The 12,081-nt window shown below is 39.4% G+C and overlaps 1 protein-coding gene across 1 annotated transcript in view; it reads left to right on the top strand.

Moving 5' to 3' along the window:
• LOC127485640 (vomeronasal type-2 receptor 116-like) overlaps positions 1-10,538 on the top strand; it is a 33,085-nt gene extending 22,547 nt beyond the window's left edge. The window contains exon 6 of the mRNA XM_070067603.1: positions 9,571-10,538. Within this exon, the coding sequence (XP_069923704.1) occupies positions 9,571-10,484 (914 nt within the window). The 3' untranslated portion in view covers positions 10,485-10,538. The remainder of the gene's footprint in view (positions 1-9,570) is intronic.
• The last annotated feature ends 1,543 nt before the right edge of the window (positions 10,539-12,081 follow it).

The raw sequence follows: 12,081 nt of genomic DNA on the forward strand, positions 1-12,081 counted from the left end.
TTTAAGTCTTTAATCCATGTTGCGTGAATTTTTGTGTAAGGTGAAAGGTAGGGGTCTTGCTGCATGATTCTGAATGTGGAAATCCGGTTTTCCTAGCACCATTTATTGAATAGACTGTCCTTGCTCCAGGAATTGGTTTTGGATCCTTGATCAAATATGAGTTGGCTGTAGATGTTTGGATTGATTTCTGGTGTTTCTATTCTGTTCCATTGGTCTATCCATCTGTTTCTGTACCAGTACCATGCTGTTTTGATAACAACTGCCCTGTAGTATGTCCTGAAATCTGGTATTGTGATGCCTCCAGCTTTGTTTTTGTTGTACAAGATTGCTTTAGCTATTCGAGTTCTCTTGTGCCTCCATATGAATTTCAGCATCATTTTTTCCAGATCTGAGACGAAGGTCTTCTGTATCTTGATTGGGATTGCATTGAATCTGTAAATTGCTTTTGGGAGAATGGACATGTTGATGATACTGATTCTTCCAATCCATGAGCATAGAAGAGTTTTTCATTTTTTGGTATCCTCTTCTATTTCTTTCTTTAAGGTTTTGTAATTTTCATCGTAGAGGTCTTTAACGTCCTTGGTTAAGTTTATACCAATGTATTTGATTTTTTTTGTAGCTATTGTGAATGGGATTGATCTTAGAAGTTCTTTTTCATCCGTGGTATTGCCTGTGTATACAAAGGCTGTTGATTTTTGTGCATTGGTTTTCTATCCTGCCACTTTGCCAAACTCTTCTATGAGTTCCAATAGTCTCTTAGTAGAGTTCTTTGGGTCCCCTAAATAAAGAATCATATTATCTGCAAAGAGGGATAGTTTGAGTTCTTCCTTCCCAATTTCTATTCCTTTAATTTCTTTTTCTTGCGTAATAGCTCTGGCTAGAACTTCCAGAACTATATTGAATAGCAGTGGTGAGAGTGGGCATCCCTGTCTGGTGCCAGATCTCAGTGGAAATGCTTACAACTTTTCCCCATACAATAGGACGTTGGCTGTGGGTTTTTCATAGATTGCTTTGATTGTATTGAGGAATGTTCCTTCCATACCCAGTTTGCTTAGAATTTTCATCATGAACAGGTGTTGTATTTTATCAAATGCTTTCTCTGCATCTATCGAGATAATCATATGGTTTTTCTTCTGCAGTCTGTTAATGTGGTGTATCACATTGATTGATTTGCGACTGTTGAATCATCCCTGCATACCAGGGATAAGTCCCACTTGGTCTGGGTGGATGATCTTTCTGATGTGTTGTTGCATTCTATTGGCCAGAATTTTATTGAGGATTTTTGCATCTATGTTCATCAGGGATATTGTTCTGCAATTCTCTTTCAATGCTGCATCTTTTTCTGGCTTAGGAATTAAGGTGATGCTGGCTTCATAGAAAGAATTTGGGAGGATTCCCTCTTTTTCAATTATTCTGAATAGTTTGAGAAGAATTGGAGTTAGTTCTTCTTTAAATGTCTGGTAGAATTCAGCAGTGAATCCGTCTGGTCCTGGGCTTTTCTTTGTTGGGAGGGCCTTTATTACTGTATCAATTTCTGTCTCAGTTATAGGTATGTTTAGGTTTTCTATGTCTTCCTGGTTCAATTTAGGTAGGTTGCATGTGTCTAGGAATCTATCTATTTCTGATAGGTTTCCCTGTTTGCTGGCATACAGGTCCTTGTAGTAATTTCTGATGATTCTTTTTATTTCTGTGGTGTCTGTTGTTACATTTCCTTTTTCATCTCTGATTTTATTGATTTGGGTTTTCTCTTCTGTTTTTAGTTATTTGGGCCAATGGGGTGTCAATTTTGTTTATTTTTTCAAAAAACTGATCCTCTCTTGTCTGATTTTTTGTAATTTTTTTTGGATTCAATCCTGTTGATTTCTTCTCTGATTTTAATTATTTCTCTTCACCTACTAGATTTGGGTCTGGTTTGCTGCAGATTTTCTAGATCCTTGAGATGCAGTGAAATCTCATTTATTTGGTACCTTTCCAATTTCTTGATGTAGGCAGATATTGCTATAAATTTCCTCTTAACACTGCTTTTGCTGTATCCCATAAGTTTTGGTATGTTGTGCTGTTATCCTCATTTACTTCCAGAAAAGTTTTGATTTCTCTTTTAATTTCTTCTAGGACCCAGTGTTCATTCAGGAGCATGTTGTTCAATCTCCATGTGTTTGCGTATGCTCTGGGGATTCCTGAGTTGCTAATTTCCTACTTCATTCCACTGTGGTCTGAGAAGCTGCATGGCATGACTCTAATTCTTTTGAATTTGCTGAGACTTGCTTTATGGCCTAGTATGTGGTCAATGCTAGAGAAGGTTCCATGTACTGCTGAGAAGAATGTAAATGCTTTCTGTGTAGGATGAAAAGTTCTGTGGATATCTGTTAGATCCATTTGGGCTATAATGTCATTTAAAACTACTGTCCTCTTGTTGATCTTCTGTCCTGTTGATCTGTCTGTTTCTGAGAGTGGAGTATTGAAGTCCCTCAGTACTTTTTTGGGGTGTAAGTCTCCCTTTAAGTCCCTCAACAAATCTTTTAAATAAACCGGTGCCCTGTAATTAGGTGGATATACATTGATAATCGTTATATCTTCCTGTTGAATTGATCCCTTAATCATTATATAGTGCCCCTCTTTGTCTCTCTTGAGAGTTTTTGTGTTAAAGTTTATGTTGTCCAATATTTTTTTTTATCTTTTATTTAATGAATATAAATTTCCAAAGTACGTCTCATGGGTTACAATGGCTTTCCCCCCCATACCGTCCCTCCCACCCACAACCCTCCCCTTTCCCACTCCCTCTCCCCTTCCATTCACATCAAGATTCATTTTCGATTATCTTAGTATACAGAAGATCAGCTTAGTATACCTTAAGTAAGGATTTCAACAGTTTGTTCCCACACAGAAACATAAAGTGAAAAATAATAGATGATTTTTTTTAAATGATGATGAAATCAGATCAGACCTATTGTCATGTTTAATCCCAGTGAGAGTCAAGTTGGGAATTGATAGTTTCTTTTCTTTTCTTTTTTTCTTTTTTAACAGAAGATCAGTTTAGTGTACATTAAGTAAAGATTTCAACAGTTTGCACCCCCATAGAAACACAAAGTGAAATATACTGTTTGAGTACTCGTTATAGCATTAAGCCTCAGTGTACAGCACATTAAGGACAGAGATCCTACATGAGGAGTAAGTGCACAGTGACTCCTGTTGTTGACTTTACAAATTGACACTCCTGTTTATGGCATCAGTAATCTCCCTATGCACCAGTTATGAGTTTCCAAGGCTATGGAAGCCCCTTGAGTTCTCCGACTCTTATCTTGTTTAGACAAGGTCATAGTCAAAGTGAGGTTCTCTCCTCCCTTCAGAGAAAGGCACCTCCCTCTTTGAAGACCTGTTCTTTCCACTGGGATCTCACTCACAGAGATCTTTTTGCCAGAGTGTCTTGGCTTTCCATGCCTGAAATACTCTCATGGGCTTTTCAGCCAGATCCGAGTGCCTTTAGGGCTGATTCTGAGGCCAGAGTGCTATTTAGGACATCTGCCATTCTATGAGTCTGCTGAGTATCTCACTTCCCATGTTGGATCACTCTCCCCTTTATTTATTCTATCGGTTAGTGTTAGCAGATACTAGACTTGTTTATGTGCTCCCTTTGACTCTTAGTCCTTTCATTATGATCAATTGTGAACTGAAATTGATCACTTGGAATAGTGAGATGGCATTGACACATGCCACCTTGATGGGATTGAATTGGAATCCCCTAGTATGTTTCCAACTCTACCAATTGGGGCAAGTCAGCCCGAGCATGCCCCAAATTATACATCTCTTCCCTCTCTTATTCCCACTTTTATGTTTAACAGGGATCACATTTCAGTTAATTTTCAACACTTAAGAATAACTGTGTGATAATTACAGAATTAAACCAGTCATATTAAGTAGAACAGACAAAAAAAAATACTATGAGGGATAATGTATTAAGTTGTCCATTAGCAGTCAGGGCTATGCTGATCAAGTCACCATTTCTCATAGTGTCCATTTCACTTCAGGAGGTTTCCTTTTTGGTGTTGAGTCAGTTGTCACCGATCAGGGAGAACATATGTTATTTGTCCCTTTGGGACTGGCTTACTTCACTCAGCATGATGTGTTCCAGATTCCTCCATTTTGTTGCAAATGACTGGATTTCGTTGTTTCTTACTGCGGTATAGTATTCTAAAGAATACATATCCCCTAATTTCTTTATCCAGTCTACCATTGTTGGGCATTTAGGTTGGTTCCAGGTCTTGGCTATTGTGAATTGTGCTGCAATAAACATTAGGGTGCAGACCGCTTTTTTCTTTATCAATTTAAACTCCTTTGGGTAAATTCCAAGGAGTGGGATGGCTGGGTCAAACGGTAGGGTTATATTCAGGTTTCTGAGGAATCTCCAGACTGATTTCCATAGTGGCTTGACCAGTTTGCATTCCCACCAACAGTGGGTTAGTGTCCCTTTTTCCCCACATCCTCGCCAGCATCTGTTGTTGGTAGATTTCTGTATGTGAGCCATTCTAACTGGGGTGAGGTGAAACCTCATTGTGCTTTTGATTTGCATTTCCCTGATTGCTAGTGACCTTGAACATTTTTTCATGTGCCTGTTGGCCATTTGCATTTCCTCTTTTGAAAAATGTCTATTGAAGTCCTTGGCCCATCTCTTAAGTGGGTTGTTGGTTTTGTTTTTGTGGAGTTTCTTGATCTCTTTGTAGATTCTGGTTATTAACCCTTTATCTGTTGCATAGTTTGCAAATATTTTTTCCCATTCTGTCGGTTGTCTCTTCACTCTCCTGACTGTTTCTTTTGCAGTAAAGAAACTTCTCAATTTGATGCAATCCCAATAGTTGATTTTGGCTTTGACTGTCTGTGCCTCCCGGGTCTTTTCCAGAAATTCTTTGCCTGTGCCAATATCTTGAAGGGTTTCTCCAATGTTCTCTAATAATTTAATGGTGTCAGGACGTAGATTTAGGTCTTTAATCCACGTTGAGTGGATTTTTGTGTAAGGTGTAAGGTAGGGGTCTTGTTTCATGCTTCTGCACGTGGAAATCCAGTTTTCCCAGCACCATTTATTGAATAGACTGTCCTTGCTCCAGGAATTAGTTTTAGATCCTTGATCAAATATAAGTTGGCTGTAGATGTTTGGGTTGATTTCTGGTGTTTCAATTCTGTTCCATTGGTCTATCCATCTGTTTCTGTACCAGTACCATGCTGTTTTGATTACAACTGCCCTGTAGTATGTCCTGAATTCTGGTATTGTGATGCCTCCAGCTTTGTTTTTGTTGTACAAGATTGCTTTAGCTATTCGAGGTCTCTTGTGCCTCCATATGAATTTCTTTTTTTTTTTATCTTTTATTTAATGAATATAAATTTCCAAAGTACGTCTCATGGGTTACAATGGCTTTCCCCCCCATACCGTCCCTCCCACCCACCACCCTCCCCTTTCCCACTCCCTCTCCCCTTCCCTTCACATCAAGATTCATTTTCGATTATCTTAGTATACAGAAGATCAGCTTAGTATACCTTAAGTAAGGATTTCAACAGTTTGTTCCCACACAGAAACATAAAGTGAAAAATAATAGATGATTTTTTTTAAATGATGATGAAATCAGATCAGACCTATTGTCATGTGTAATCCCAGTGAGAGTCAAGTTGGGAATTGATAGTTTCTTTTCTTTTTTTTTTTTTTAACGGTAGGGTTATATTCAGGTTTCTGCTGGTCAAGCCCCTATGGAAATCAGTCTGGAGATTCCTCAGAAACCTGAAGATAACCCTACCGTTCGCCCCAGCCATCCCACTCCTTGGAATTTACCCAAAGGAATTTAAATTGGCAAACAAAAAAGCTGTCTGCACCCTAATGTTTATTGCAGCACAATTCACAATAGCCAAGACCTGGAACCAACCTAAATGCCCATCAATGGTAGACTGGATAAAGAAATTATGGGATATGTATTCTTTAGAGTACTATACCGCAGTAAGAAACAACGAAATCCAGTCATTTGCAACAAAATGGAGGAATCTGGAACACATCATGCTGAGTGAAGTAAGCAAGTCCCAAAGGGACAAATACCATATGTTCTCCCTGATCGGTGACAACTGACTGAACACCAAAAAGGAAACCTCCTGAAGTGAAATGGACACTATGAGAAATGGTGACTTGATCAGCATAGCTCTGACTGCTAATGGACAACTTAATACATTATCCCTCATAGTATTTTTTTTGTCTGTTCTACGTAATATGACTGGTTTAATTCTGTAATTACCACACAGTTATTCTTAAGTGTTGAAAATTAACTGAAATGTGATCCCTGTTAAACATAAGAGTGGGAATAAGAGAGGGAAGAGATGTATAATTTGGGACATGCTCGGGCTGACTTGCCCCAATTGGTAGAGTTGGAAACATACCAGGGGATTCCAATTCAATCCCATCAAGGTGGCATGTGCCAATGCCATCTCACTACTCCAAGTGATCAATTTCAGTTCACAATTGATCATAATGAAAGGACTAAGAGTCAAAGGGAGCACATAAACAAGTCTAGTATCTGCTAACAGCAACCGATAGAATAAATAAAGGGGAGAGTAATCCAACATGGGAAGTGAGATACTCAGCAGACTCATAGAATGGCGGATGTCCTAAATAGCACTCTGGCCTCAGAATCAGCCCTAAAGGCACTCGGATCTGGCTGAAAAGCCCATGAGAGTATTTCAGGCATGGAAAGCCAAGACACTCTGGCAAAAAGATCTCTGTGAGTGAGATCCCAGTGGAAAGAACAGGTCTTCAAAGAGGGAGGTGCCTTTCTCTGAAGGGAGGAGAGAACCTCCACTTTGACTATGACCGTGTCTAAACAAGATAAGAGTCGGAGAACTCAAGGGGCTTCCATAGCCTTGGAAACTCATAACTGGTGCATAGGGAGATTACTGATGCCATAAACAGGAGTGTCAATTGGTAAAGTCAACAACAGGAGTCACTGTGCACTTACTCCTCATGTAGGATCTCAGTCCTTAACGTGCTGTACACTGAGGCTTAATGCTATAACGAGTACTCAAACAGTATATTTCACTTTGTGTTTCTATGGGGGTGCAAACGATTGAAATCTTTACTTAATGTACACTAAACTGATCTTCTGTAAAAAAAAAAAAAAGAAAGAAATTATCAATTCCCAACTTGACTCTCACTGGGATTAAACATGACAATAGGTCTGATCTGATTTCATCATCATTTAAAAAAAATCATCTATTATTTTTCACTTTATGTTTCTGTGTGGGAGCAAACTGTTGAAATACTTACTTAAGGTATACTAAGCTGATCTTCTGTATATTAAGATAATCGAAAATGAATCTTGATGTGAATGGAAGGGGAGAGGGAGTGGGAAAGGGGAGGGTTGTTGGTGGGAGGGACAGTATGGGGGGGGAAGCCATTGTAACCCATGAGTCGTACTTTGGAAATTTATATTCATTAAATAAAAGATAAAAAAAATAAAAATAAAAAAAAAATAAAATAAAAAATATTCAAGGTTTACTGGAAAAAAAAATTTTATATTGTTAGTCATTAGAAAGGTAAAGAAACAATGACTTAACTTATCCATAATGGGTTTGGGAATACCCACTAATGTATAAAAAAGTATGAAAAATGAATGAACATACACTTGAAGCCCATTGTGCAGCAGCATTTGCTTGTGTGCCCTCAGAATGTCTCTGAGATCACACCTGTTGAATATATGAAGAATGAGTATCTCCAGATAAAAATTGCCAGGGAGAATTATTTTAAAATGTTTCTGAATATTTTATGATTGAATGAGTACCACCTGCAAAAATTGTATAATACCTTTATGATAAAGGTAGCCAAATCAATACCATTTTCTGTATTTAACTGAAATGTCATTGAAGCAGAGAAATACCCATTCATTGACCTCTATTTAGGACTTCTTTCTTGTGTAATGGCACAAGAGTTTTTTCATGAGGGACAATGTGGTGTGCAGAGCTCAAAGTATTCCATTCCTTCCATGAGGCAGAAGGGTAACAAGCCCTTATTTCAGGTGAAATTGGAAAGTTTCAAAAACCTAATTTCTCCTTGAAAATTTTGTTGAAAATATCAATTATACCCAAATGACTTATAATAAAGTCAAACACCTCCATAAAATCCAAATGTTTTAGATTTGATAAAATATATTTCAACCTTTGCATTGAATAACTGATAAAAATTGTCCCAGAGATATGAAAATATAAAACAAGGAAAGGCTTTTTACCAGATATCAAATAGTATACAATGAAGAAATGCTAGATATTGATTGTTGTAAGGATTTCATAGGCATTTTGCATTTTTATTTCTCTGCAAGAGAAGGAAAGCTCTAAAGCTGATTATCCTAGGCAAATGTTCTAAGCCATGATGATGCAGGATTGAGCATGAGAAAGACTGGAGACAGCAGGGGGAGGAATTCAGAAGAATGCAAATGGACATCACTGTGCCACAGGATGAGCCACCCTAACCACTCATTTGCTAAAGATGCCATTTGAAATAGTTTGTTCCCATTTGTAGATGAGAATTCTCCCTGGGTCAGGAATGTAGAAACTTGCTCTGGTGTGGCCTCATATTTTTAAGAAAACTTTTATTTAATAAATACAAATTTTGAAAGTACAATTTTTGGATTATAGCGGTTCCCCCCCATAACTACCACCCCATGCACAAACAATCCCATCTCCTACTCTTCCATCCCATTTTTCATTGATTCATTTTTAATTATCTTTATATGCAGAAGATCAGTTTAGTATAAACTAACTAAAGATTTCAACAGATTGCACCCACGCAGACACACAAATTATAAAGTACTGCTTGAAGACTAATTTTACCATTAATTATCATAGTACAACACATTAGGACAGAGATCCTACATGGGGAGTAAGTGCACAGTGACTCCTGTTGTTGATTTAATAATTGACACTCTTATTTATAATGTCAGTGATCAACCGAGGCTCTTGTCATGAGCAGCCAAGGCTATGGAAGCCTCTTGAGTTCACAAACTCCGACCTTATTTAGACAAGGTCGTAGTCATAATGGAAAGGCCTCCCTTCAGAGAAAGATACCTGCTTTGATGGCCTGTTCTTTCTGCTGGGATCTCACTCACAGAGATATTTCATTTAGGTCATTTTTTACCACAGTGTCTTGGCTTTCGATGCCTGAGAAACTCTCATGGGCTTTTTATTCAGATTGGAATGCCTTAAGGAATGAATCTGAGGCCAGAGTGCTGTTTATGGCATTTGCCATTCTATGAGTCTGCTGTGTATCCCACTTCTAATGTTGGATCATTCTCTCCTGTTTAATGCTATCAATTATTATTCGCAGACAATGGTCTTATTTATGTGTCTCCTTTGATATTTAATCCTATTTTTATAATCAATTATGAATTAACTGATCACTTTAACTGGTCAGATGGCATGGTTATCTGGGTGTGGCCTCATATTACATCAGAGTATTTTATACTCAAAGTGGCATTGCAAAGTAACCATTTTTCCCAACAGGGAAAATGTCAGAATTTCAGCAATGGAAACTCAGCCTTTCTTCTTCCACAGATGCAGAACAGTGTATCCAGTGTGCAGAGCATGAGTATCCGAACATGGAGAGAAGTCACTGCCTCCCCAAGCTAATGACCTTCTTAGCCTTTGAGGATGCCCTGGGGATGGCTCTGGTTTGCATGGCTCTGTGCTTCTCTGTAACCACAGCTGCAGTTTTGGGAGTCTTTGTGAAGCACCGAGACACTCCCATCGTCAAGGCCAATAACCGGTCTCTCAGCTACATCCTGCTCATCGCCCTCCTCCTGTGCTTCCTCTGCTCCTTACTCTTCCTTGGCCGTCCCAACACAGCCACCTGCCTCCTCCGACAAATAACATTTGGTCTTGTGTTCACAGTGGCTATTTCTGCTGTGCTGGCCAAGACCATCACTGTGATTCTGGCTTTCAAGGTTATGAAACCTGGAAGAACTATCAGGCGATTGCTTGTATCCGGAGCTTCTAACTTCATCATTCCCATCTGTTCCTTGATCCAACTAGCTCTATGTGGCATCTGGTTGGGAATCTCTCCTCCCTTTATTGAGTTAGATGCATATTCTGAGCATGGACACATCATCCTGGTGTGCAACAAGGGCTCAGTCACTGCCTTCTACTGTGTCCTGGGCTACCTGGGCTCCTTGGCCCTAGCGAGCTTCACTGTAGCTTTCCTAGCCAGGAATCTGCCTGATACATTCAATGAAGCCAAGTTCCTGACGTTCAGTATGCTGGTGTTCTGCAGTGTCTGGGTGACCTTCCTGCCTGTCTACCACAGCACCAAGGGGAAGGTCATGGTGGCTGTGGAGGTCTTTTCCATCTTGGCCTCCAGTGCAGGACTTCTGGGATGCATTTTTGCCCCCAAGTGCTACATTATTCTTATAAGGCCTGAAAAGAATTCTCTGAAAGGCTTAAAGAAAAGAGCAAGTTCTAAGGGATTCTAATATTTTTCTGCTTGTTTTGTTGTCACATTTTCAGAGTTTGGTGCCAAAAACCAAACTGATATAACATTCCGTATATATAAAATAACTAAAATCAACTTTTCCTTTGAAAATAACTTCTAGGTAGGACACTTAGCCTAGCAGATTACATGGGATCAGTTTCTGGCTCTGACACCTGGCCTGTACTTTTGACTCTTGGGGACCCTGGAAGGAAGTGGTGATGGATTATGGAACTTGGTTCTGTCCACCCATATGAGAATCCTGGTTTGACTCCCTATTTTGGGTCTAGCCACAGCCTAAGTATAGGCATTTGGGGTGTAGAAGCATGAGGTATAGAATGAGAGGTGTCTATGCCTCAGTAGTCACTAATGTTCTGGCAGCCAATATCATACTGAATGGAGAGAAGCTGACAGCATTTCCCCTCAGATCTTGAACACGATAGGCATGTCTACTTTCAACATTCTTATTCAGTACACAACTTGAAGTGTTGGCAGGAGCAATTAGGGAGGAGGAAGAAATAAAGGGCATCAAAATTGGAAAGGAAGGGGCCAGCACTGTGGCATAGCAGGTAAAGCCACCCCCTGCAGTACTGGCATTCCCATATGGCACTGGTTTGAGATCTGGCTGCTCCTCTTCCTATCCAGCTCTCTGCTATGGCCTGGGAAAGCAGTGGAAGATGGCCTAAGTTGTTGGGCCCCTACACCCATGTGGGAGACCTGGAAGAATCTCCTGGCTCCTGGCTTCAGATTGGTGTAGCTCTGGTCATTGATGCCATTTGGGGAGTGAACCAGCGGGTGGAAGATCTTTCTCTTTCTGACTCTCCTTCTTTCTTTGTGTGACTCTGACTTTAAAATAAATAAATAAATCTTGGGGCCGGTGCTGTGGTTCACTAGGTTAACACCCTGGCCTGAAGTGCTAGCATCCCATATGGGCACCTGTTTGAGTCCCAGCTATTCTACTTCCTATCCAGCTCTCTGCTATGGAATGGAAAAGCAGAAGTCCTTGGGCCCCTGCACCCACATGGGAGACCCAGAAGAAGATCCTGGCTCCTGGCTTCATATAGGCACAACTCTGGCCATTGTGCCAACTGGGGAGTGAACCATCGAGTGGAAGACCCCCTCACCCCCCACCTCTCCTCTCTCTGTGTAACTCTAACTTTCAAATAAATTAAATACATCTTTAAAATAAATAAATAAATAAATGAATCTTTAAAAAAATTGGAAAGGAGGAGGTCAAACCATCTGTTTGCAAATGAGATGACATTGTACATGGAAAATCCTAATGCTCCACCAGAAAGCTGTAGAACTGATAAACCAATTCAGTAAAATTGCATGTTACAAATAAACACCAAAACGCCCATGGGCTCTTTAACACCCTAATGATGAACTCATCGATAAAGAAATCAAGAAAGAAATCTCATTCATAATATCCACAAAACAATCCAATACTTTGGAATAAATTTAACCAAAGAAATGCAAGATCTCTACAATGAAAGTTATGAAACATTGATGAAAGAAATCATCAAGGACACAAAAATATAGAAAGATAATTCCTTGTTCATGAAATCAGTATCTTTAAAATATCTATAGTAACTAAATAA

The sequence above is a fragment of the Oryctolagus cuniculus genome (assembly GCF_964237555.1).
Source record: "Oryctolagus cuniculus chromosome 16 unlocalized genomic scaffold, mOryCun1.1 SUPER_16_unloc_1, whole genome shotgun sequence".
Taxonomy (NCBI): Eukaryota; Metazoa; Chordata; class Mammalia; order Lagomorpha; family Leporidae; genus Oryctolagus; species Oryctolagus cuniculus.